Source organism: Electrophorus electricus, chromosome 17, assembly GCF_041902795.1.
Source record: "Electrophorus electricus isolate QZ-2024a chromosome 17, ASM4190279v1, whole genome shotgun sequence".
NCBI lineage: Eukaryota > Metazoa > Chordata > Actinopteri > Gymnotiformes > Gymnotidae > Electrophorus > Electrophorus electricus.
Genome location: NC_137513.1, coordinates 11,707,732 through 11,732,500, shown reverse-complemented (window position 1 = coordinate 11,732,500; position 24,769 = coordinate 11,707,732). Strand labels below are relative to the sequence as shown.

Sequence of the window (24,769 nt, the reverse complement as noted above, 5' to 3'; positions counted from 1 at the left end):
TACACCAGGAGGCTCTGCTCACCATTTCTGCCAGGTCTGTGCATGCATGCTGGGTGTTACAGCATTTAGAGTCATGTAGTCAGGTAAGATATCGATTCTGACAAGTGACACAATAAATATTATGCAGCTTTCTCACGTCCTCCCCTGTCCTGTGGTGCCGGATAGGAGGTGAGTGATCTCGAGGATCTGAGGGAGACGGTGCAGAAGGGGCACACACTACTGCAAAAGAAGGAGGAGAGACTTAGCCAGCTGGAACATTCACTGGCAGAGGAGGTGTCTCTCTCACACACACACACACACACACACACACACACACACACACACACACACACACAAAACCAACTGCCCACACAAAGACAAGCTCATACTCTATCCACAAAACGTGTACACACACAGTACACATGCACAGTATAGTCGTGGCCAAAGGTTTTGAGACTGACACAAATTTTGGTTTTCACAAAGTTTGCTGCTTTAGTTTTTATGGTGGCAATTTGCATTACCTCAAGATTATGAAGAGTAATCAGATGAATTGCAATTAATGGCAAAGTTATTCCTTGCCATGAAAATTAACTTAATCATGAAAATTACTGCATTCAAGCCACTGCATCTCTGCCCTGCTACAATATGGCCTGCTATCATCATTTCTGTGATCATCTTGTTAGCTCGGGAGAAAGTGTTAATGAGGACAAAGCAGCTGATATTACTTTGTCATGCTGATTAGAAGAGCAGACTGGTTGTTTTAAAAGGGTGCTGCTGCTTGAAGTTTTCTTCTGTTAACCATGGTTATCTCCAAGGAAGCGCATGCAGTCATCATTGCTTTGCATCAAAAAGGGCTTCACAGGCAAGGATGTTGCTGCTTGTATAATTGTGCCTAAATAAACCATTTATCAGATTATCAAGAACTTCAAGGCGAGTGGTGCTGTTGCTGTGAAGAAGGGTTCAGGGCATCCAAGAAAGTCCAAGTGTCAGGACCATCTCCTAAACAGGATTCAGCTCCAGGATTGGGTCAGCACCAGTGCAGAGCTTCCACAGGACTGGCAGCAGGCAGATGTGAGTGCATCTGCACACCTAGTGAGGCCAAGGCTTTTGGAGGATGGCCTGGTGTCATGAAAGGCAGCAAAGAAGCCAATTCTCTCCAAGAAAAACATAAAGGACAGACTGACATTCTACAGGAAGTGTAAGGATTGGACTACAGAGGACTGGGGTAAAGTTAATTTCTATGATGAAGCTCTCTTCAGACTGTTTGGAACATCTGGACAAATGATTGTGCAGAGAAGAAAAGGTGAGGGCTACAATGAGTCCTGTGTCATACCAACAGTGAGGCATCCTGAGACCATTCATGTGTGGGGTTCCATCTCATCCAAGGGAGTGGCTTTGCTCAAAATTTTGCCTAAGAACCCTTCCATGAATAAGGAATGGTATCACAACATCCTCCAAGAGCAACTTCTCCCAATGATCCAGGAGCAGTTTGGTGATGAGCAAAGTTTTTTCCAGCATGACAAGGCAAAAATGTCACAAGGCAAAAGTAATAACCATGTGGCTTGGTGAACCAAACACTGAAATGTTGCGTTCCTGGCCACAAAACTCCCCAGATCTCAATCCTATGGAGAGCTTGTGGTCAGTCCTCAAAAAGAAGGTGGACAAGCAAAAACACAGAAACTGATTAAACTCCCAGCACTGATTAGGTAAGAATGGGTTGCCATCAGTCAAGATTTTGCCCAGATGCTGATATCCAGCATGCCTAGGCGAATTGCAGAAGGCTTAAAAAAAAGAGGGGTCAGCACTGTAAATATTAAGTAAATATTAAATCTTTGCTTAAATTGGATGTATTTATCAATAAAAAATAAAACTTTTTTTTTTTAACTTATTAAATGGTTCTAATTGTACTTGACTATACCATATAAACATCTGACAAAAGGATCTAAAAAAAAAACTGAGGCAGTAAACTTTGTGAAAACGAAAATTTGTCAGTCTCGAAACCTTTGGCCACGACTGTACACACACAGTTGACATAGACACTTGCAAACTAGTTACACATTAATATATATGACTTTTACAATATTTTGCTATCTTAGCTGTCGTGTGATGAAGACGAAAGGTTGGTAGGAGATCGCAAAGTCACATTTCATGTCACAGATTCAGAGACAAGCAGTGTGTATGGCCAACAAGGGACAGGTGAGAAGGACGCTACATACATACACACACATACATCAGTAAGCAGCCTGTCCACTTTAAAGCCTTTTTCCTTTGTTCATTTATTTTTGTTTTATCTAACTCCTTTCTTCCTTACTGCGCTACCCAACTCTTTGCCCTTCCCATTCTGTCCCTCTCACTCTCTGTACCACCCACTCTTTGTTTGTACTTGACTCTTTCTATCTTAGCTCCTACACTTCCAGTGAAAGTGCAGCAGTTAGCGGAGTCACTACAGCAGATCTCTGGCCAGCTGAACACAGTGCTGGGTGCATTGGGATCTCTCACCCAGAGGACACTTCCATTCCAGCCCCTCTCTCAGCAACCCCGATCCTCCTCCTATCCTCCCCCCCCCTCCTGGGCATGGCCACCAAGCCCCACCTCCTCCTCAGCAGCCAATCAGAACGGTTTCTCTCACTCTTTCTCACATACTATTAATGGAGTCACAAAAAGGCATGGGTCTGATCTGGTAAACACCCACTGGAACAAACTCTTCTCTGGTACGTAGACACGGGTACAACCCAGATATTCTCTATTGATGACTAGTGAAGCTTGGCGACCTCAGTGGGATTGGCAGCAATGATCAATACTAATGCTTAGTTTCTTCATTACTCATAAAACCAAATGCAACTCTTCAGCCTCCCACTCAAACACAAACCACTTACTGCTGGAGCTAAAGCCACTTATTCAGACAGTTGATAACCCAACCTCAAATTATTTTCTGTGCTGGGATAATGACAATGATTTACAGTCCAAGGTTTTTGTGGTGCAGCATAAAAACCTGGTGAATCAAATTGTCTTTAGAAATCTAAACTGTTTTGAGGCAGCGGCACTATTTGCTGTAAAGACTGCTCTGGTTTTAGGAGTTTCCATGGATACCAGTACCCCCTATGCCATGAGTGCTCCCAGAGCATATTGTGGATACACTCCAGCAAGGTGAGTACACACATACACACCTGTGCATGCTCATTCACTCACTCATTCTGTCTGACATACAGTGCCAGGGCCGTTGCTCATTTTGAAAGGAAATTGATGAGCTCATACAGCGCTTTTCCTGTGTGTGTGTGTAGTCTCTCCTCTGTCCAGTCCTCTGAGCTAGATGGCCAGAGGCTGCAGGGACTGATCGAAGGCAACAAAAGGTGGCTGGAAACACGACGCAAAGACCCCAACATGTATCCTTTGATACTCACTTACTTAGACACACACACACACTCTTTGTCTGTCTTTCTTTCTTGGCAGACTGGCTCATATAGGTATAAATACACAAACAACCAGTACAGAAAAAGAATGTGTCATATTTGCATGCACACTTGTATTTTCCTGAACTGCTCCTTAGGCCTCTTTTCACACGCTACCGAACTCCCCCTTCGATGAATGGTTTGGTCCAGCTGAGCCTGGATGATAACAATCAGATTAAGGTGTACCATTACTGAAAATGGATAAAAAGTCATGTCCATATATGTCCAGTGCATTCCAATAAAAGCATATGCAAAATTCATGCATGCCTATGAAAATGAGAGAAAACGGATATAAACATTCACAGAGACTAAGCACATAATATATAACACTAATGAGGCCCATTAAGCACAGAGGAGTCTGTGTGCACGCACACGTGTGCGTGCTTAACCAAGTGAGTTGCATGAATTGTATGGGGGGGAAAAAAAAAAAAGTGCGAGTTGGACTGTCCCCCTTAATGTATGAACTCAGGTTACCACCATTAGGTGTAGGAGCTGATATCCACAACAGCAAACAGGAAATAAAGAAAAGACAGTTATAGACTCGATAAACAATCAACTGGCACTTCGTGTGGCAATGGGAGTATGAGAGAGAAGAGCTGAAGGCTAGAAAAAAACTGATCCTGTTTTTACAAGCTGAAATGTTTTCAGAACTGAGACTGACTCTCTCCAGTCTTGCTCCCTTTTCTCTATGATCATCAAAACATAAATGTAGAAGAACCAGTCTGCTTTTTTAGTCATTTATGTTAGAAGCTTGTCAGACTGTAAAACAGTTGAAAACTTCCAACCTGTAATCACAGGAGCCTTTACATAAACAGGAACTGGGGAGGTTTTGCACTGTGGTTTCCACTCAATACCACAAAAACCTCATGAAACTGATAACATAATATTCAAGACATCAGAGCAATCCTACTGTTATATTATAGTCCATAATCTTAGTTGCCCTACCTGAAAGCAAAAATCACCAGCAGAGGTTATGTAAGCCATGAGTCACAGCTTTCTAGGGGTGTTGGTGTTATGCTTCAGAGCAATATTGTTTACATATGTGACACTTGGGGACCAGCCAATGCTTAGCCTGTATATCCCTTTGTGTAGTTTGGAATTTTTGCATGTATTTTTGTAAAACCTGAATAAATCTGGTGTTTTATATCAATTGTCTTGTGGTTTGATGGTGTCATTTTTTGCCAGTGTGTAGTGTCATTCCTGTGATTACACAGAGTACTTCTACTCCATTACCCTGAACCTTGCATGCTTTTAAAGTAAACTCCAGCAGGAGTTAAGCAAAAAAATAATAAAAAATGCCGAGTAAAATGTCCATTTTGCTCATCATGGAAAAGTAAATAAAGTGGAGACCTGCTGTAATTGTTCTTTTACTGATGTACAGGATATCCTAACACACCTATTTACAGTACTGAGAATACATACAAATGCTTTATTCAGTAACCTCAACCATCAGTTATTAAAAACTAGTATTTCACTTTTCATTTTACATCTGTGCAAAGCGCAGTACACCATCATGATCACAAAGGCCTAGTGAAGTATCCTATTATGAACTACGGCATTCCCTCTGCAATCACACCACACAGTCCTGAAAATCAAAAGATGGGAAGCCACAGGTTCACTAAAGTACATGAATCCTTAGACAAAATAGTGAAGAAAAAAAAAAAAACACAAAACAATCAGTAAGTACAAAATGCTTTCACATATGCATGGCAGGTTTAGTTTTCCTCATTTGAATTACAGAAGCACTGAACATCGTCTTTGCCAGCATTCCAAAAGCATGTCACAGAGACAGAGCTCAATCATTACAACACTGACAAGTAGATCAAGAGTAGCTCCAGCAAGTGCAAAGTGAACCAGGATAATCTGATTGGCACATTCAGTGTCCTAGCAGTATCACTCTACAGGGAGCCTGAGCCTGACCAGGGCAGCAGGGCCTCTTATTTGGAAAAAGGCTACAGTATTGTCCAATCATTAAGCAGGAGAAGTTAGAAGACGTAGATTTTCTCTCTCTGGATGGTATCCAGGTCATCATCCATTGTCAGGAGTACCTGAAAGCAATGACAAGAGCAGAAAATAAGACTGTTTCAGAGCAGGTTGTCAAACATTAAAACCTAGCATCTCGAGGGAATGCTCAAATCAAATGTTTTCACTCTAAAGAGAGGAGTTCCTAAATGCACGTAGGGTTCATCCGTGGTTATGGAAATACTATAATAAAAGAAAAAGAAGGATGTTAAGTAATGTGTTTTGGTCTTTTAAATGAGTATGCACAGAAAAGTCAGCTTGCATGGAAGAATGACTGTTCACCCATGTAAGCTGTGTACACCTCTTGTATTAAAAATGCAACTGGGAGCTTTGATGGTGAGTAAACAGAACGAAGTACAAATGTAAGCAGAGTCCAATGTGTTTTGGGGATGTATTATGATCTGATCACATTGTGAGCTGAACCACCTCCGGAGGCATTCTGGAATACATATGTAATATTGATGCAAATGTGTCTCAGTGTTTCCTGATAAGCAGAAAAGGACAACCTGACTGATTAGATCATCCCTTAGCTGGAAAATATGTAATCTCTACAAGACAGTGTGGAGATCCTGCTGTACAGCAGTTCTCCATCACTAGGTTCTCGGATATTGAAGATGCCTGTGGTTGGAATGAGGTCAACAGAGCAAAAAGTCAGATTACAAGTAATTATTTGGGACGTGTTTAAAATACCAGGTGTAAATGGCTATGCGTTTTGGCTTTTCACTTGTGATTGTATCACTTGAGATGCTTGTTAATACTAGGTTTGAACAGGGCCAAAGACTAATCCTTTTTTCAAAAAAAAGGAGGGTCCTTGTTTACAGCCTCACTGAGTTGAAACTACACTGAACGTATCCGTATGCATGTTCACCAAAGACGCACCAGGAAAGAGCCAAACATGGCAATCGATGACAGGAAGTGCCAGATGTCGTGATCATCAAAGAATGAGAGGAGGATGCAGTCACGATTGTGCTCCCGGGACTCAGCTGGAGTCTTCTAAAGAAAGATGCAGAGAAAGGGGCAAAGAGGAGCTGGGGCAATACTATGACCAAATTAGACATACCAGTAAAGCTCACTATGTTCTGAGAGTGTAGGTGTATATATGAAGCTTTATCTTTTTAACATTAATAATTCTTTTAATTTATAATATATTAGTTGATATAATTACAGTTCATGCCAATAAAGCTGTCTGAATATGGCACAGGCAGTAGGGGGTGGTCATGACTACTTGTAAATGTGTAAAAATCTCTTATTACTATTCAGAACAGATGGGCCTTGATTACACTAAATGGGTCCACTCCAATTAGCCTTAAACTACCGCCATTCCTCAGTGTTGCCTCACTGACATAGTTCCATCATTGCAGATCCAGAGAAGGGAAAAGCTCAAGAATGGGTTTACAGCTACAGCTAGTCTACAACCAGTCCTAAATGCATGCTTACTTAGGTATTTGAGGTTGGGGATCTCTCCTGTACATATGTGCATGTGATTGTGTGCATGAGAGCAAGCTCCCGAGAGAGAGAGAGAGAGAGAAAGAGAGAGAGAGAGAGAGAAGAGAGAGAGAGAGAGAGAGAGAGAGAGAGAGAGAGAGAGAGAGAGAGAGAGAGAGAGAGAGAGAGAGAGAGAGAGAGAGAGAGAGAGAGAGAGAGAGAGAGAGAGAGAGAGAACCACTCACTTGCCAGGTACTGAGGCCCTGGAAGAAAAAGAAGAGGGCAAAGCCCCAAACCACGGCCGTAAAGAGAATACACACCAGTGCCAAAAAGAGGACCCGCTCACCACTCCGCAACTGAACTCACACAGACACAAAGAAACATCAATAGTATGTGTGAGCAACTTAATAGTAATGTAAATGAAAACTATATATAAATAAATTCACTCACCAGCCACATTCTAAAAAAAACTCCATACCAATACTGACCCCCATTCATTCTCAGAATAGCATCAATGCTTAATTCCAGTGCTTGACCAAAATGTAAAAGGAATGCTTCAATGTTAACACAAATACATCACATAATTGCTTGTTGCAGCAAATATTTATCAGACCAGGTAATGTTTTTCTGATCTTCCACTGTCCAGTTTCAGCCATCTTAAATTCGCTGTGCCCTCAGTTTCCTGTTCACAGCTTGACAAAAGATGAACCTGTTTCTGCTGTTGTGGCCTGTGTGTCTGGCTGTGAGAAGATTTCTGCTAAAGAGTGGTTTTAATTACTGTAACAAGTCACCAGAGTGGTCATTTGAGTTACTGTAACAGTCACTCCAACAAGTCTGGCCAATCTCCTCTAACATTTTTAAAGCAACAAGTATTTCCACCTCAGAACTGCTACTCACTGGTTGGTTTTTACACCACAGGTTTTTGTGAGCGCATGATCGATAAGGTAAGTGCATTTTTAGGGGACCTCTATTTGATAATTTTTTATAATGCTTTCTTTGGCATTTCTCTTTTGTGAGAATGCACCCACTACAGGTCAAAAGGTCTTTAAAATAGGAGGAGGAAGGGTCAGAAGGTATGGCTGACCAGGAGCACAAAGCTTTTAACCTTGCAGTTGTTGGCTTCTTCCTCTGGGCTCTAGCGATTTCAGTTTGCCTTATATCCATTTTAATGTATTTTCTTTTACTGGATATAGAACCTGCAACATGAATCTGTAATTAACACCTTATGCTTTGAAATTCTATGGACTTCATGTTTTTGCAACAAACAAGTGTCAAGAGATTCCCCAGTCAACATATATAGTGAGCCACAAATTGACACAAAGTAAGATAAATGGTTGTTACAGCATTAAGGAGTACAGGTTTTTCCAAAATATTAGCTAGTGTGTATCAGACAGACAGACAGACAGACAGACAGACAGACAGACAGACAGACAGACAGACAGACAGACAGACAGACAGACAGACAGACAGACAGACAGACAGACAGACAGACAGACAGACAGACAGACAGACAGACAGACAGACAGACAGACAGACAGACAGACAGACAGTACCTTCATGATAATGTAGAAGGCAAAGTATAATAGCAGGTTACAGATGGCAATGGCCAGCAGGTACGAGGCAAAGTCATTGGGCCTTTTAATGAGACCATATGCAGCCCTGTGCACACACACACACACACCCCTAAAACCACTGAAATGCATGTTTACACCACATAAGCAAATAACTGAAGGAAAAATAAATAAATTAATTAAATTATGGTTACATTTAATATCAGTTTATTGATATCCAGATTACAGATTTACCGTGTGTGTCAGAGAGCGAACACTTACAGTGACCAGTTAACAATGTTGCCCATCACAAGCAGCACCATACGATCCTTACAGAAGACAAATCAGATTAGAACTGTGTGTGTGTGTGTGTGTGTGTGTGTGTGTGTGTGTGTGTGTGTGTGTGTGTGTGTGTGTGTGTGTGAGAGAGCTTAGTGATAGCCTGGGGTAGAGAGAATCAGAGGAATTGTTTATATGGTCTCTGTTATTTTTGGGCTTTTTACTTACTATATACATGGGCCCACTGCATTGCCGTATACAATCAGTGTAGATCACATACAGAATCCTGCGTAAGATCCCAGAGTCTGAAACATGCCCACACATACGCACACCCACCAAGGAATTTAATGCATCACATGCACCCATAGTTAAGCAGTGCTGTTCAGTAACTGAATTGCTTGTCAACCTTTTGTGATGCATTTGCCAAACTTAGCCCTTTGTCTGTAAGTGGATGCACATGCATTCATGCCCTCACCCAGCCTCCAGCGGCCAACGTAGTAGAGCTGGGTGCTCAGCAGCATCGTGGCCACAATATGAATGACTGAGAATACAACCCAAAATGCTGTGTTACCCTTCCCAAAGACCTGAGAAAGAGAGAGAGAGAGAGAGAGAGAGTGTAAATATGTGCAGGCTCTCTGACTGCAGCTTTCTCTCCATAATGAGTACTTTCTCACACCTTCACAGGATAATTAAACAACCTGATCTTCTCAGCTTGTCATCCTGGCCTGTATATATTAATATTTGACTAACAGTGCAAGTCTAAACACACCATTGGATAAATGAGAAGAGACATTTTCTCAAAATACTGAAGAATAGGATTGGTTTGTAAATTTTCCTATAAACAATAAAGTGAGTGTGTGTGTGTGTGTGTGTGTGTGTGTGTGTGTGTGTATCCTCACCACTCCTAGCACAGAGAAGAAGATGACTGCGGCAAGACAGGCATATGCGGAGTAGGCACTGGCGTTGATGTCCGGGTGCCTCTTCTGGTAGAGTTTGAGCATGCACAGGCCCGCGATCATATACATGAAGCTCGTATCTACCACAGAGACGCAGAGAAGTGGCCACAATCAAACAGCCCTCAACATGGATCTCCAGCAGGTACCAGCACCTCAGTGGCATTAGCAGAACATGGGGGACCTCACTCGGTCATCAGATCACCCCTGGAGGAGTCATGCTGGAACTGCTCTCATCTCACATTCCTATAAGTAGCTGTCAGTTAACCTCTGGAACTAAAGGCTCTAAACTGAGGCCGTTTCCCTGTGCGTGTTGATGTAGTGGTGTGTGTTAACACCAACGCCAAGTATACAGTTACATTCAATATTTACTGTAAAACCAGTCTCTCTCTGTCTTACACCAATACACACACAAGCAACGTGTTGTACCGAACTGGAAGTTGGTGTAGTTGGGGCAAACGTGGTAGCAGGCGCTTAGTAGCCCCTCCATCATCAGAGCAGTGCCCATCGCATAGAAGAGGCCAAAGTGCTTAGGGATACCACACTCCTAGAGAGAGAGAGATGGGGGAGCACAATGTGTGTGAGAGCAGAGGTAGTGTGTATATAATAAATAAATTCCCTTGCTTGTGTAAGGGAGGAGTGGCTGTGTATGGTGTGTGTGTATATATAATGTGTCTTACAAGAGCGGGAGTGTCATTGCGCATGAGTGCACGATTGTGCAGGATGTCCCGCTGCAGAACGATGAGCAGGAAGAGCAGTCCCAGCATCACATAACCAAGGTTACTCAGGATGTTATTAAAGGAACTATGTACACACAAGCGCGCACACACGGGTTAACATCACTTTCATAGGAAAGCAGCTGATTCATTGCTCATCATAAAACATGTTACAGATGTTAAACTAGCACATTTCTTTCACACACCCAGATGTGCACACACACCTCAGCGCCCCTAGAGGATGGGCGCACAGGAAGTTGTAGTAGCAGATGTCTTGGTTACCTGTCACATTGACAACCTATTGACACAAACAAACAGATTAACACAAATAAATGGTGTGAATGCCACCATTTTTGTCATGACAGAGTAGGTGAGGCAGCATTCTTCTGCATCAGAACATTGTGTCTGGACTCTGAGGCTACATTTATTCTAATTACCATGCTGTATACCATTCCTCATAAAGAGAGGAAAACCTGCTCTTGTACAGTATGACCCTTCATCCCTAGTGCCTTCAGATGATCAGAGAGTGTAATACATAGAGGACTGAGGAAGTGCTACTCCTCTCTCTTGCATGGGGTAATGTGCTGCAGAGTGCACACACCGTCTGATATGTGATGACCAGCTGGATCACAGGCAGGGCGTAGAACACAGCAATAGTGGCAATGTTCCTGCAAGGGAGAGCACACACATGTGCACATATGCAGTCAACATAAGTACAAGAATATAAGCCCATTGAATACATGCATTCAAGTGTGGTTATTCTGTATAATAACATAATAATGACACTAATAATAAGGTTTATTACCAGAAGTAAATCTGGTATTTCTTATTTAGGACACGCTTGTCTTTTCGAGCCAGGTCAGAGACACACAGATACTTCTGTAGGAATTAAATAGCAAGTGAGGAGTCTCTCTCTCTCACACGCACACGCACACGCACACGCACACGCACACGCACACACACAATTTAACCACTCAAAATGAAAGGCATTTTTTTATTTGTTTGTAATTTGTATGCTTTTGAAGCCGCACTATGGTGAACCGTGGGTTCTGTGGCTCCCTCACCTTGGTGCGGACAATGTTTTTGTCAGAGTCGATATCAGCCAGTGTATCGTAGTCATCTTCTTCCACAGAGCTTAGAGACTCTTGCCGACAGCGACCCACAACATCTAAGGGTCGCTCTGAGAGAGACAGAGCAAAAGATATTCTTTTATTACTGAGACAAATTTTCAGTTTCTAAGGTTAGGATTTAACTCAAATGGAACAAATGCCATTGTTTTAAAGATTATCACAAATCACATTTTCTTCATTTTAAATTCACTCATGTGGAGTTATCCTCTCTTCACTGACTGGTTACTAGCAAACAATTATGGTTCATTCCAAATTTTATCTGCACCCAACATTCGCTGGACATATGCTTTTATTTAATGCTTTGTTTTCATTGAAAGTGTAGAAAAGTTCCAGACATTAAACTAACAGTTTAATTCATCACACATTTCCAATATCTTAGGGTAATGATCATTCGCAGTGAGGGAATGCAATTGCTTTATCTATTTATTGGTTTATTGAGTGGGCGTGTCACTATAGCAGATGGTTATATGGTATGTGGTGACTGGTCATTGCTTGAGAGTCTCCTTTTCTGAATGACAAACAACCAACTAAGAGATACTTTTCTTGGTGTTGGGTATAAATTTGTAGCTGTCTGTGGATGTGGGAGTCACTCCTCGAGTGATATGTTTTAAAGTTTTTTGTGTATGTGTGAGTATCTGTACCCATGTATCCATCGTTGGTTTCAGCTGATGCCATACTGTCAGTAACAGGTTCTGAGCTCATTGTGCTGCCATTATCAGCTGGAATGAGGGCAAGTAATTAAAACAGAACAGTAGGGATTAAGTATTTAGGAAAAAGAAAATAATATGGTTACTAAAGGTAAAACAAAGCCATGACCTTAATATAACCCCCCCCCACACACACACACACACACACCCTAACAACTCACCAAAAGAGCCGTATTCATACGGAGAGGCTGGAGACAGACCTTTGCCTACAAAACGACACACACACACAAACTCACAGTTATGTAATAATTCAGTAAATTATGTATGCAAGCAAAGGCACTTTTAAATAGGTACTCTGAGGAATATGTAAAACACAAACAATGTAATACCTAAGTGTAAAGCATCTACATGAGACATCAATACAATGATTACAACTATATTATGAATTTCACCAACCTTTGCTAGTGGTAATCAAGAGTACAAAGTCATTTAAAAAACACCTTTTAAAGCAGAGTAGTACAGTTAATGAGGGTTAGCTGGGGTTTTAGCATTGATGGCAGACAGAGTTCATTCATGTTGAAAATGTTGTACACACACATTTATGAAATTTCTCTCATGCTTGTGTTAATGAGTGAGATTTACAAACATCAGTGGACACACGCTTCTTACCTAAGAGAGGTGCTGGGGGCGAAAAATATCAAAATCAATTAATCTTGGCAAATACACAAGATGAAGGTAACCTCATTAGTAGGTGTATGGCAAATTATTATTACTGCAACATGCACCACCAACATCATGATCTACCATCACATTTTCTGAATTTGAGCTCACTGGTGGGGCTGTTATTATTTGCTGTTTATTTGCTTTGGCAATATTTTCTTAGAGGCAATAAGGAAACTGTGAAGAAGACTGTGTTTGCAGACCAGCTTGCATATCAGAAACATTTTCAAGATCCAGACTAATCAATCAATCTCAAACTGCAGTTTTTTTTCCAAAATCCTTTATTCCCAGATTATTTGTATTCTCAAATGGTTGTTGTAAATGCAGAATCTGATGATCAGGGTCTGATTAAACACACTGGAGATTCACAGCAATTACTGTGCCAATGACATGTCTTTCCACACTTCCCCTAACAAGCCCTCTGAGACACTGGTTTGATCTGTAGTGACCGGTTGCTAGGTTACCTGTCTCAGCTGGTGACATGTCAGCTGCCTTCAAAAGTCCAGCCCTCTTTCTGTGCAACCTAAAAAAACAAAGCATGCAAGAGAGAGACAGAGGAGAGATAGAGACAGTGTATATATGAATATATGGACACTGGACCAACTGGTTTCACCTCCTAGAACATCACACGCACTTTGCTTGCACGGCTGATAAAGGAACTCTGTCCAAACATCCTTTTTCTCTGGAAACCTTGTGTAGTACGCTGTCATTTTTACTACCTCTGCATCTTTAACTACAATCTGCTGCAATTATTCCCTGGAATCTTCTTAAGATACAAGATACAAGATTACTTAATCTAAATTTAATTAGATTAAAAACCACAACAACCATGTGCACACCTCTTGTTCTCTATGCAGGCTACCAGGAAGGTGAGTATGTAGAAGGACAGGAAGATGCCGAGACAAAACAGCACACCCATGATATAAACGTTTGCTACAGCATAAGAGAAAGAGCAGTGAGGGGTAGGGTTAGATAATGTATCTTTAATTGCTCAATTAATTCATGAACTGATTAACCTTATCTAACTTACAGTTGATGGCAGGAGAGACAACCACATCCAGAGTCTTACTGCGATTCCCAGCATCCAACAGTTCATCTGAGAAAGAGAAAAGGAAGCCTCTCTGTACCATAAAAGATCAAATCTGATCCTAGAACAGCATACTGAAAAGGTAGTAAGTTGAATCACAGGGTTGCAAAGTAGCAAATAGCAAATAATAGATAGTAAAGGGGATGTATTGCAATACTACTGATGGTGGATTATTTGGTCATGGTGGTATCAGAGTGGGTTACTTGATGTGATACCAAAACTGTAGACTGTGATTGGCTCACCAGGTAAGAGGGAGTAGAACTTGAGAGGCCCACCGCATGCCTCATCCTCTGTCTTCACCACAACAACCACATAGAAACTATTGCTGGGGAAATCTTTTCTCTGGACATGAAAGTAAACAGGCATAGTTCTTTAAATGGACCAAGCTCTGTCTGTGTGTTCTTAGCAGGCCTACACAGACCACCTTAGACTGCAACTGAGGTGACACTAGCAGCAAATGATCACCCCAAACTACAAGATGTCCCAAATATTTACTTCTTATTCAAAGGGGATCTGAAAATGAGAGATGTGAACACTGCTAAATAAACTGACCCTCCTTCCTCGCTGATGTGGGCACAGGAGCTTTAACGAGACACTAAAACAAGTTTTACTACCAAAATGAAGTAATTCAGGGTTGAGTAATATTCTCTGTGTTACATGATGTGTAGTAACAAATACAGCATTACAGAAATAAGGCTGCGGATGGTGAAGGGAAACCAAGTACAAGTTTATCACCTGCACTGTAATGGCTCCTGTCTTAGTCATGGTCTGGTACATCCCAATGAAGGCCACATTGTTGTCCAGATCATATACAGGGCACTGGAGGTAGAAAGGGGACAGCCCACATTATACTATGCCTGCAACAAATCGATCGTGTGTGGGGGTGTCTGTGTGTCCAGTCTACAAAGGGTAACAGAAGCTGCTGTTACCTCCTGTTGTACAGCTGAGTGCCTGCCCTCTGTAGACACAGCCCAGCATGCAAACTCAGTCCATTACAGTCAGCAAGGATTAGGCATGTTTGTGTGTGCATTTTTGTGTGCGCATGCATGGAACATGCGTTTTAAACCTGAATATCCTGAATGGACATGACAGAGCAGGGGAAATTCTTCTGAGAGTTCACTTTCACAATGACTGTGTCCTCGCCATCAGGAAATACATACTTAAAAAACTGAAAAAATAAAATAAAATGCAGGGAAGAAAATAAACCAAAAATCACTGAACAGCTACATACAGAGAACATTAGAAGACACAATAAAGGTACAAGGATATATAAAAATTACTAGAATAATAAAGTAACAAGTATATGAATTAATAAACACCACTCTCTCAAACACCACTGGAAAGGACAAATTCTCAGAGGAGATGCCAACTTCCCAGGGCGGAGTTTCCCAAAAGCTTTGTTACACTAAGATCACTGTTAAAACAATAGAGTGTGTATCACACTAAGCACTCTCTCATTTAGTACAATCTTAATATTACAATGTTTTTGGGAAAGTGGTCTCAGTTCTGATCATGTGACTCAACAGATGCCCCTGGCTATCATTGCTCATAGTCCTTCTGCAGTAGGCAGCTTCTCCAGTGCAATAAGAGAACACATGGCCAGGTGTATTTACCAGCCCTAGTACGGCTTTGACAGCAGTACTGCACTACAATCCATTCCACCAAAGGTGATTATGCTGTTCTGACTGACAACTCAATGAAGTGCAAGACATACTGCAGTAAACTAACACAGTGTAATAGCTGTCAGTTTCACAACTGCTTGCATGAGGTACAGCAATCTATTAGACATACTTTCTACCAAAAGAGGTCATGACTATTAAAAAACTGAACTCTTACTACCTCTCACTTTGTCCCATTCTCTCTCTCTCTCACACACTCACACACCCCACAAAGGAAATGACTGTGGGTCTTACATCAGTACAAAAACTGACTAGCTGTGCGGGCTCTTCCCTTAGTGTATTATCCCTATCGGCTGAATGTGTGATCATGTTGGGGTCCAGTGCATCTAGCAATTGGTCTAAGTAGAGAAATGTTAGCATGATGGATGTTTCATAAGGTTTTCCTTTCTGACAGAATGTGGTTGGTTAAATGGCTTTTAAAGTCAAAGCCTATCTGCCAATTTTCTAAAACTCCCTCCATTGGTCTCTCTTTCATGTGCACACACATATATATAAACACACACACACACACACACACACACACACACACACACACACACACACACACACACACACACACACACACGGTTACTTCCACACTGAACTTTAAAATGAGCTCAACCCCTAGGCCCTAAAACCAACAGTCTTTCTGATTTTAATATTCAGTGAAATGTTAAGCTCTGGTCTTGGAACAGACCTTAAGCCCTGACGCAGTACAGCAAAGTTTGTGCGTGTGTTTGTTCACAAACCTGGGGTTGGGATGGAGTAGCATTAAAGGTGAATTTCTTATCTGTCCTAGAACGCAAAACAAAAAAAGAAAAAGAAATAAGAAGTATATTGAGGATAAAAATCATACAGATTAGACCTTCCTAAATATGATTAGTTAGGAATCAGCTAAACTGTATAAGTAGAAAGAAATCACAGTGACATCCAAGACAACCAAGCTCCATAAAACTCACTGATGATCTATTAGTAGAGTCCATGGTAAAGAGCAAAAGAACACTAATGACCATGTGTAATATGATAACAGTGGTTAATGGCTGTAGATACATTCATGTGTATCATTCACATAATGAGCGTAGCATTGTTAATTCCGCTCATAAAAGTGGTGATGAACACACTAGATGGAACAGTTAACAGTTAAGTACAATGGATTTGAAATAAAAGCAGTACCAGTATGGTTTTTTTTTAATGAACAAAAAAAAAATTAAAAATTAAAAATTCCATTGGTTATTAAATAACTGATTATAGAATAATAAATAAGTAAGAAGTAAATGTGGTTAAAATAAATGTTGATACAGTAAATGATGACAGCCTTATTGCTTGTTGGGTAAATAATATATGCATAAGTAAGCTTGAGGTTCTAATGTCAGTATTGGTTTTGATATATCTTCTGACAGATAAAGTTGACACAGATGAGGCTCACTGCAGTGTGAAGCTCTCCACCCGGCTGACCCGCAGCTGGTAGTGAACACCAGAGGTAGATAGCGTAGACACGTCCACATAGAAAAACTGCATCTCGGACAAAGCGAGTGTAGGGGGCTGGCACAGGGTACGACCCACTTGCGTATATTGGTACTTTCTCTGATAACTGCAGAGAGAGAAAGCGAGTGAGCACACACACACACACACACACACACACACACACACGTTGGGGGGGAGAGAGAAAAGGGAAAGCAGAGGAAAACAAAAAGGAGGCTAGGACAGAAGAACACCTTTTTTATACATATTTGTTAAGCATAAATAGTTGGTTAAAAATATATTCCGTCAACTACCTAACCTCAAGGCAGACCAAAGTTGTTAACTACAGAATGATTCACTGCAGAAAAAGAATCCCAGAAAGCTTCCCTCTACAGCAGTTCTGAATTTCTTACTACACATCTATTTCAGTTGTAACTTGGGCATTTTGTCCAATACACCAAGAAACTGGCTGCCTGAATTTATTCTTAGTAAAACTTAGGAGCAGCGCTGAGGAACTAAAATTACTTTCTGATGTGAAGAACAGACTAAAAAACTCACAACACTAGGCACATAGCACTGCACACACCACTGCACTAGGGTTGGAGGTCGTGATTGTAACCAGAAGCTTAGACAGAACTGAAAGCTTCCCTAGCTGTACATGTGGACATGTGCTTGGTGTTGCACTGGACAGCAACTGCTGCTCAACTCTGCAGCCTACAGCAGGAAATCTATGTAATGACCATTCTGACCTTCCTGCTATTTCACCCTTACACCTACCACATCCTGTTCATATCACGTCAGGTTGATGTCAATGTGGCCAGGCTTACCACACACCCACAAATCTAAAACAATGAGATTTGTCAAACAAATGACTGCAGCTTCCAGCTTTCTATCAAAGAACATACATTCTTGCGTTTCAGAAACCTTGCCCTTCCTTACCCAGGGTCCATCTGATACAAGACTAATTCTGTATACATGTGTAATTTTGACTACTGGAGAGATGGTATGTAGGTAGTAACTTGTAAGATAAACATTTTCAAAGTCAACCTTTAATCAAGGCAAAGGTAGTGGAATATGAATGCTCACCAGGCTGCGGGTTGCTACACAAATATTGTACTTACAGGCCTCTTAGAATGAGCGGAACCTGGAAGGAGAGTACGGCTTGTTTCTGCCGGACCACGAACAGAACTGGACCGTTTGGTCTCTCCGACAACAATTCAACTGACACACGTACTCCTTCTGTCTGAGAGAGAACAGAGAATCGTGGAACAGACAAGTCTACCAGTAATAAGCACTGCTAAACTGTTTTAATAGAAAAACGCTAGACGTTAAACAAAGATGCACGTTTAAAGTGGTCACTAGATAAAGAGGAAATGATATGCATTGTTGTTAACGCGAACTCCATATAGTGCGCTAATCCTACCTTATTTTTGGAGACAGTGTGATTGAATGCATAGATGGTTTGGTTCTCGCTCGTCACCGTGTCCAAGTAGGTGATATCAAATTGTGCATCTTTTTGGACTACCACACTCGTATTCGTATTTGCTTCACCATAAAGAACATGCGTTGTTAATAACAATACTCCAAAACATGAAAACAAGCCTGGTTCAAAACCACAGCTAAAAACCGTTCCGCGTCTAGATCTCCAGCAGTTCGACATCCTGTCTCATTCACTGATTAACAAAACTGAGCGGAAGGCAATTTTCTTAGTGATAAGCAGCAATACAGCAAGCTGGCTACTTGACAAATCAGAACAAAAAAAGCAAACAGCGATTTGATTTCAAACCAGCGCTACTAGATAGCTAGCCGTTTCATCTTAAAGATCAACTATTAGCTACACTTGCTTGCACCCGATACCTTTAAACGTGCTTGGCAAAAGTGAAAAAGTCACCGTTGTGTGGCAAGCTAGCTGGCAACAGACCTTAGTTTCCTATTATCAAACGGCCGTGTTCTCAGAAGACAAACATGATCTCAGGCGATGTAGGGTATGGTTAACCCCTTAACTAGGTTAACGTTCTAGAAAGCATCTTGGGAGAAGTCTTTATTTTTAGCTCTCGCTAGCTAGCTAACAGACAAGATATCTTAGACGAAAGCTTCTCAGCTCTGGCAATGCAGTAAAAAATTCCATCTGCTGTTGGAAACCGGTAGTCTTGACAATGGCAAAGTAAACCTTCCACTGTTTCATTAGTTGACATCGATTTCGCATTGTTTCGTCCTTGCTTTCTTTAACGTTTATCTAGCCACTCACGACGCAAGGTTAGCTAACCTAATGCTAGCTAGCTAGGTTAGCTAAGCGCCGTTCTCTCCTACCTATCTTAGTTTCCTCATGACACAATGACGGCACATGATCAGATATTCTCCACCATTTCCTAACGAAAAAAAACACACGGATCAACAGTTGTTCTGTTCATCTTGATCCCGAAATGTACATTCGGACGTTAGCTAAACCAGTTAGTCGATTTCTTAGCAGTAACAGATGAGTTGGATCCGTGTCACTCACGAGCGCCCTCGCACAGTACACATACAACAACATGCCTTATGACGTCTCCCTCTAGCCTTAGTTTGGACTCTAAAGGCCAGAGACAAGTGGGCAGGGATTTACTTTTAAAGGATGTATCCAAATAGCCCAGTTCACAACTGTAAACATATATTCATATTTTAAATTGCAATACACATCGAGAGTGTAGCCTACATCTTTCAAATGATCTTTGTGATTAATAGTGACATATGGTATCACAGTGAATTTAAAAGTGAGAGGACACTGTCGTAACCATCATATACACTGCTGTCTTCAGGTTTATATTCCAGCATTTCACTACGGATTAGACTGGGCAGAGATTATCTCACAAAGCCAAAACTGTGGAAGTTCTAACATATACACACAAATTGCCCAACTGTGTGCAAGATCTAACCTATGCACACAACCATAAAACTAAAATAACAGGACTAAAGCTCTGTATGTGTATGTAGAGTATTACACCAGACATCTGTGTACTGAATTAAGGATTACAAAAAGTCTTTACAATAAGTAAATGTAATGACTTGCATATTATATATAGTCAGTTTTACTAGACAGATAGTGAACACTAGTCTTACTGCTGTGATGAGTGTCCAATGCGTGCCAGATGAAACCTTTCAGTGCTAAGCAATAGAGTTCTGGAAAAGGGCAGAGCCTATTCCAATATATCCAGGGGCTCCACTATTGGATTCTGTGCACAGGTGGCTTGAGGTCAAGAACAAGTTGTCTCCCATTTTATCACATTTTTGTACTCCAATATTTGCCTTTTCCACATCCTTAGCTTGGCTTTGAGCAACTGACTGACTGTAGTGGAAGCTTTGCATTTGTTTATTTAGTATAAGCACTGACAGTGAGAGTGAAAGAAAGATATACTGTAATGAGATGTAATTGGTGCAGTTTCCCAACTTCCCAACAGAGAGACTATGCCCCAATAAAAGTCTCTCTGTGCAGCACTGAATATTGGATTGATGTGCTGAATCCCAAACTCCTTCCTACTGCATGTGCATACTATAAAGGCTTTTCACATTAAAATGGATTTGTACACTTTACATAGTGCACTACACAGGAAGTCCAAGGGCATCACTCACCCCCCCCCCCCCCCATTTGTGTTAAATACCCCATTTTGTAATTTGTCTCATCACTCTTTTAGAGCATTAATTTTCCTTTTCCTATTTTTATCTACCATCTTATGTTTCTCTTCTGGTGTCTCCTCCAGAATCTGCAGCAGCAGGTCATGGAGTGGTTTGGCCACAGTCTGGTAGCCAGACGCAGTGCAGGTAGTCCGACATGTCACGGGATGAGACAGTGCCGTTCAAGTGCACAAACTCTGAGCTGAGGTCAAAGAATTGGGCTGGGCTGAGCCTGGAAATGGCTGTGCGCAGGAGCCGATTGACGTCTGCATTTTTCTCCCACAATGGGTTCTGCCTCTTGCCATGGGGCAGCAATCCCTGAGTGGAAGAAAGAGAGAGGAGGGAGGAACAGAGAAAGAGAGGTAATATGGAGATGAAAGGCAGAAATGCTGTCTGATGTATTGAGGTACTTGATGTGTACTGGATGTTTACAATGCTTTGCAGTTGGAAACATTTGGAATCTGCTTGGTTATGTTAAGAAAATGATCATCCAAAAACAAGACACCTAGGTAAGCCTAGTTTCTTCACAGTCATCAGTTGCAGTCATCGAGTTATAAGTGTCAACAGAGACATCTGAAACACTTGTAAATCTCCATCGGAGGCCTAGGAGTTGAGTGGCCTTCTTACAGCTGAGAAAAATGTACATTTATGGCATTTAGCAGATGCTCTTAACCACAGCGACTTAAAAATGTTTTAGCTGTCTGTTCAGAAAAGTATCCTTAGCTACCACAAATAGGTTAGTTCAAAAATACTCTTAATTCCAGACACTGCCAAAAACATTCCTTGGTTTCTAGAGGCCTATTATTTTGCAAATTAATCTGTTGCGTAGAATGCCAAATTATTAGTCCACTTTGTACTTTGAGATTGTTACTTATGGCTAAAGTAAAACAACAAATTATGAAATTAAGCCCCTTGAATATTTTATTTATGCACATTATAGTCACTCGTATAAGATTATAATGCAGATTTTTCCACTAGTGCTTGACTGCAGTGTCTGAAAAACTGGATCATTAATGCTACACAGATAGCTAGAGATTGAATATGCATGTTGGCCTGGTAATAATAATCAGTTTAAAATTTACAAATTCTGAGAAACAAACAAACAAACAAAAAAATTTTATATCGTGCCAAGCATAACATGATACATTACTAAACTGCAGTAAGCACCATTAACATCCCACATTACAAGCCAGCAAATTACAATTTGAACCTACACTATCTCCATCAAATCCATTAACTAGTTCTAATGCCAAACATTTTTGGATTCAATCCACCCCTATAGCTACTTTTCAAGTTAAAATATTTAGTGGGAGAGTGCCTACCACTCACTCAGCTAGATATATAGCTAGCTATCTTATGGGTGAGCGAGCCAAAATATTTCTTCTAGGCATGCCTGAAAGGTCTGCCAAAAACAAAAAGTTTTTGCTCCATCCTAGAAATGAAGACACACACACTCTTTTACCATCATGAGGACAGGATGGTCTTAATTTTAGTTTAGGGACTAAAATTGTGTATTATAATGAAGACTATTTAACTGAGATTCACATGCAAGGGGGTGGGCGCACACACACATTTCCTCACCAGCACAATTACCTTGGTGCGGGGTAGCTGATTGACGAGGACCTGGACGATGGCCATCACCTCCTGCTCAGCTGTGTGCTGGTAATTATTGGTACCAACCCACACCACCACCACCTGGGGGTGACATCATACTGCTTAGAACACACACACACACACACAGCGCAAACACACAAATATGCATTAGCACTTATATTTATTTGTGAGTCTTATCGATTCTTGGCTGCAAGATTTACTGAAAAATATGTTGCCGGCCTGGTGCAAATATTAAGATTACAATGGCTCTTTCATCATTTTGGTTTCAAAGCTGAGTGACCAGTGACTGCATGGTGAGTGACCCCACCACTGACCAGTTTCTTCAGAGTCTGTCCACACTCGTTAGCATATCAATACCAGGTGTCTTAGAACAGTTAAGGGGCCAGTCTGGTAGTACATTAAATTTACTGAAACATATGGCAACGCTGAATTAATACATCACTAACAGCCAACTACCCACCTTTCTTACTTTGCCATGATACATTTTTACAATTTTTTCTTATTTTGTTATTGCTAAAAACTTGGCAAACACACGAAGAGGCTCTGCAGGGTTTCCCCAACTATACAAACTACACATGCAGAAAAAAATGTTATGCCATTGAAATACAAGGGTGGTCTTGAAAGATGTTATGTTTTGATATTCTAACACATCTAATTAACAGTTGTAAGAAATTTTCAAAATGATACCCAACTCTATTTTTGACTGAACATGAATGATCCCCACCCATGCTATGGTCCAAGAGTAGAATTGCAGAATATTTGGAAACTTGGTCCTGAATGTATGCTTTAGCAATGCAAAGGCTCAGGAATTCTCCCAACTTCTGGTGGAGCCTACCTTTGCGAAAACTCTCTTAAGCAAGGGTGTCCAACTCAAATCCTGGAGATGTACCACACTGCACAGTTTGGTTCAAACCCTAATCTTTTACATCTGATTCTGTTAATCAAGGCTTTCATGAACATCTGAACAGTAGCAATGGAATTAAACTTAGGGTTTTTTCTAGATTCTTCACATTTTCACTGAGCGCGAGAGAAAACACTGCCAGTGGATTTTTTAATATCACTGTGTATAGTCTCTCCCTGCTCTCCATATTTCCACCCCCAGCCTCTCGCCGGCTCTCTCACCGTGGGTCTGATGTTCTGCAGCTCTCCATTCTGCAGTCTCCACAGTACGTTACAGGTTGTGTCTCCAGCGATGCCAAAGTTCAGGGCATGTAGAGGGGAGAAGAACTCTCGCCATACCTGTAGCATGCAAAACACACACACACACACACACACACACACAGTGACAACCTCAAACTCTTTCATTCATTTTTTTTATTGACCTATAATACTTACAATGCCACCCACCCACTATTGTTTCAAAGGGATTCTAGAAGTACGTTTAATTGCATTTTTGACAGAGTTCAGCAGAAAGGCTATGACTCTACCTCCTGTTGCTGCATATGTTGCACCATTGAGTCTCCAACAAAAGCACGTCTGGCTCAGCATCCTTACACTCCTGTACAAAACAGTTGTGCTGAAACACACACACACACACACACCAACTTTATAAACATTACCTCTAATGAAAGAGAATGCACTATCTTCCAGAAGGTTAAATGATAGTGCTATATAGGGTTTTGTATAGCCTAGTCGTTTTGCCTGATAAATGGCATGTGTGAAATCTCCTGCCATATTAAATAAATGAAATATAAGCAAACAGGCAGAAGTAAAGAGAGCTTGGCAAATACACAGGACTGTCTGAACAAAAAGGCCATCTCCGTCACGCCACATCGAAAAAACACACCACAAAGATCCTTCCTACACTGTTCGGCGCGAGTGTCACTTAGCAGACGACACGTGAGCTAGCGTGTATTAGGGAAACGAACGTCATCGCCTCACCTGTGACATCCAGCGTCCGTCACCCTGCGCATCCTTTACAGGCTCGAGCATCGCAGCCAGGTTTGGCTCTTCATCGCTCATCCTGTCCAAAGGGCACGGCTTTGTGACTAGACTGGATGGGTCGAATGAGTTTATGACAAATAAACTACCGAATTAGCCTTACATATAAGACTAAACAAAAAAGCAGAAAACCCTAGGGTAAATTGTAACAAATGTAGTAACACAAATGTGAATGATCCGATATCAGACTGTTTGACAACATTTTGAGAGCAAACTCTTCTCTCTTGTGAAGGATGCGTTTCTTAGCTATGACTGACGTTTTCCCTACCTGTAAGTCGCTTAGGCCTTTTTGGCTTTGCATTCAGCGGCAATGTGATCTTAATTCAGGAAACCATGCTCTCATTTTAGGCGATGCCCCTCTTTGTCTCGCATGTGTAATATGTGCACATTTAACTAGAGTAATTTTCTGTGGAATGGGATCTTGATCCAAGTTAGCACGAGAGCGCATGCACATTGACTTCCGGATGAATCAACTGGTGCGGGATGTCCC

The 24,769-nt window shown here is 41.3% G+C and overlaps 2 protein-coding genes and 1 pseudogene across 20 annotated transcripts in view; 1 reads left to right on the top strand and 2 right to left on the bottom strand.

The window, feature by feature from the left end:
* cep164 (centrosomal protein 164) overlaps nt 1-4,576 on the top strand; it is a 24,787-nt gene extending 20,211 nt beyond the window's left edge. For 5 of the 8 annotated variants that reach the window (XM_081699574.1, XM_081699573.1, XM_035534109.2 and 2 more), the window contains 7 exons: nt 1-34; nt 166-273; nt 2,076-2,175; nt 2,382-2,690; nt 3,054-3,126; nt 3,261-3,362; nt 3,527-4,576. The exon at nt 1-34 is cut by the window's left edge and continues 129 nt beyond it. In XM_081699574.1, the coding sequence (XP_081555700.1) occupies nt 1-34; nt 166-273; nt 2,076-2,175; nt 2,382-2,690; nt 3,054-3,126; nt 3,261-3,362; nt 3,527-3,623 (823 nt within the window). In that variant the 3' untranslated portion in view covers nt 3,624-4,576. Of the gene's footprint in view, nt 35-127; nt 274-2,075; nt 2,176-2,381; nt 2,691-3,053; nt 3,127-3,260; nt 3,363-3,526 lie in introns of those variants that run through there. The other 3 variants (XR_014117757.1, XM_081699576.1, XR_014117756.1) reach the window with 2 other exon arrangements.
* Nucleotides 4,577-4,782: 206 nt separating this feature from the next.
* Nucleotides 4,783-19,587, bottom strand: sidt2 (SID1 transmembrane family, member 2). 11 transcript variants are annotated; one of them, XM_081699580.1, is made up of 27 exons: nt 18,500-19,586; nt 18,198-18,319; nt 17,042-17,206; nt 16,365-16,410; nt 15,024-15,125; nt 14,693-14,776; nt 14,200-14,299; nt 13,901-13,966; nt 13,710-13,803; nt 13,335-13,393; nt 12,820-12,831; nt 12,372-12,416; nt 12,145-12,222; nt 11,438-11,553; nt 11,179-11,252; nt 10,975-11,041; nt 10,580-10,671; nt 10,338-10,461; nt 10,087-10,204; nt 9,604-9,740; nt 9,180-9,288; nt 8,933-9,009; nt 8,708-8,754; nt 8,429-8,534; nt 7,196-7,231; nt 6,330-6,443; nt 4,783-5,476 (listed from the first exon to the last, which is right to left on the bottom strand). In XM_081699580.1, the coding sequence occupies exons 1-27, from the start codon at nt 18,734-18,736 to the stop codon at nt 5,414-5,416; spliced, it is 2,490 nt and encodes an 829-aa protein (XP_081555706.1). In that variant the 5' UTR covers nt 18,737-19,586; the 3' UTR covers nt 4,783-5,413. The 11 variants fall into 11 exon arrangements, 9 of the variants coding, with proteins under 9 accessions (XP_081555706.1, XP_081555704.1, XP_026851842.2 ...); XM_081699578.1 differs by having other exon boundaries at nt 7,121-7,231; nt 18,500-19,585; XM_026996041.3 differs by having other exon boundaries at nt 7,121-7,231; nt 10,598-10,671; nt 18,500-19,585.
* Nucleotides 19,308-24,735, bottom strand: LOC113567907 (platelet-activating factor acetylhydrolase IB subunit alpha2-like; annotated as a pseudogene). The gene is made up of 6 exons (XR_014117760.1): nt 24,548-24,735; nt 24,220-24,301; nt 23,766-23,854; nt 23,461-23,577; nt 22,318-22,419; nt 19,308-21,042 (listed from the first exon to the last, which is right to left on the bottom strand). The product of XR_014117760.1 is annotated as a platelet-activating factor acetylhydrolase IB subunit alpha2-like (transcript).
* Nucleotides 24,736-24,769: the final 34 nt, after the last annotated feature.

Bases quoted from the DNA above. Each gene is read 5' to 3' on its own strand.
- sidt2 (XM_081699578.1), bottom strand. From the start codon at position 18,736: ATGTCGAACTGCTGGAGATCTAGACGCGGAACGGTTTTTAGCTGTGGT. The intron at 17,207-18,197 runs GTAAGTACAATA...CTCTCTCTGCAG, and splicing joins CCGCTCATTCTAAGAGGCCT to TTATCAGAGAAAGTACCAAT. The intron at 11,554-12,144 runs GTACAGATACTC...TGTCTCTCTCAG, and splicing joins AACCAACGATGGATACATGG to AGCGACCCTTAGATGTTGTG.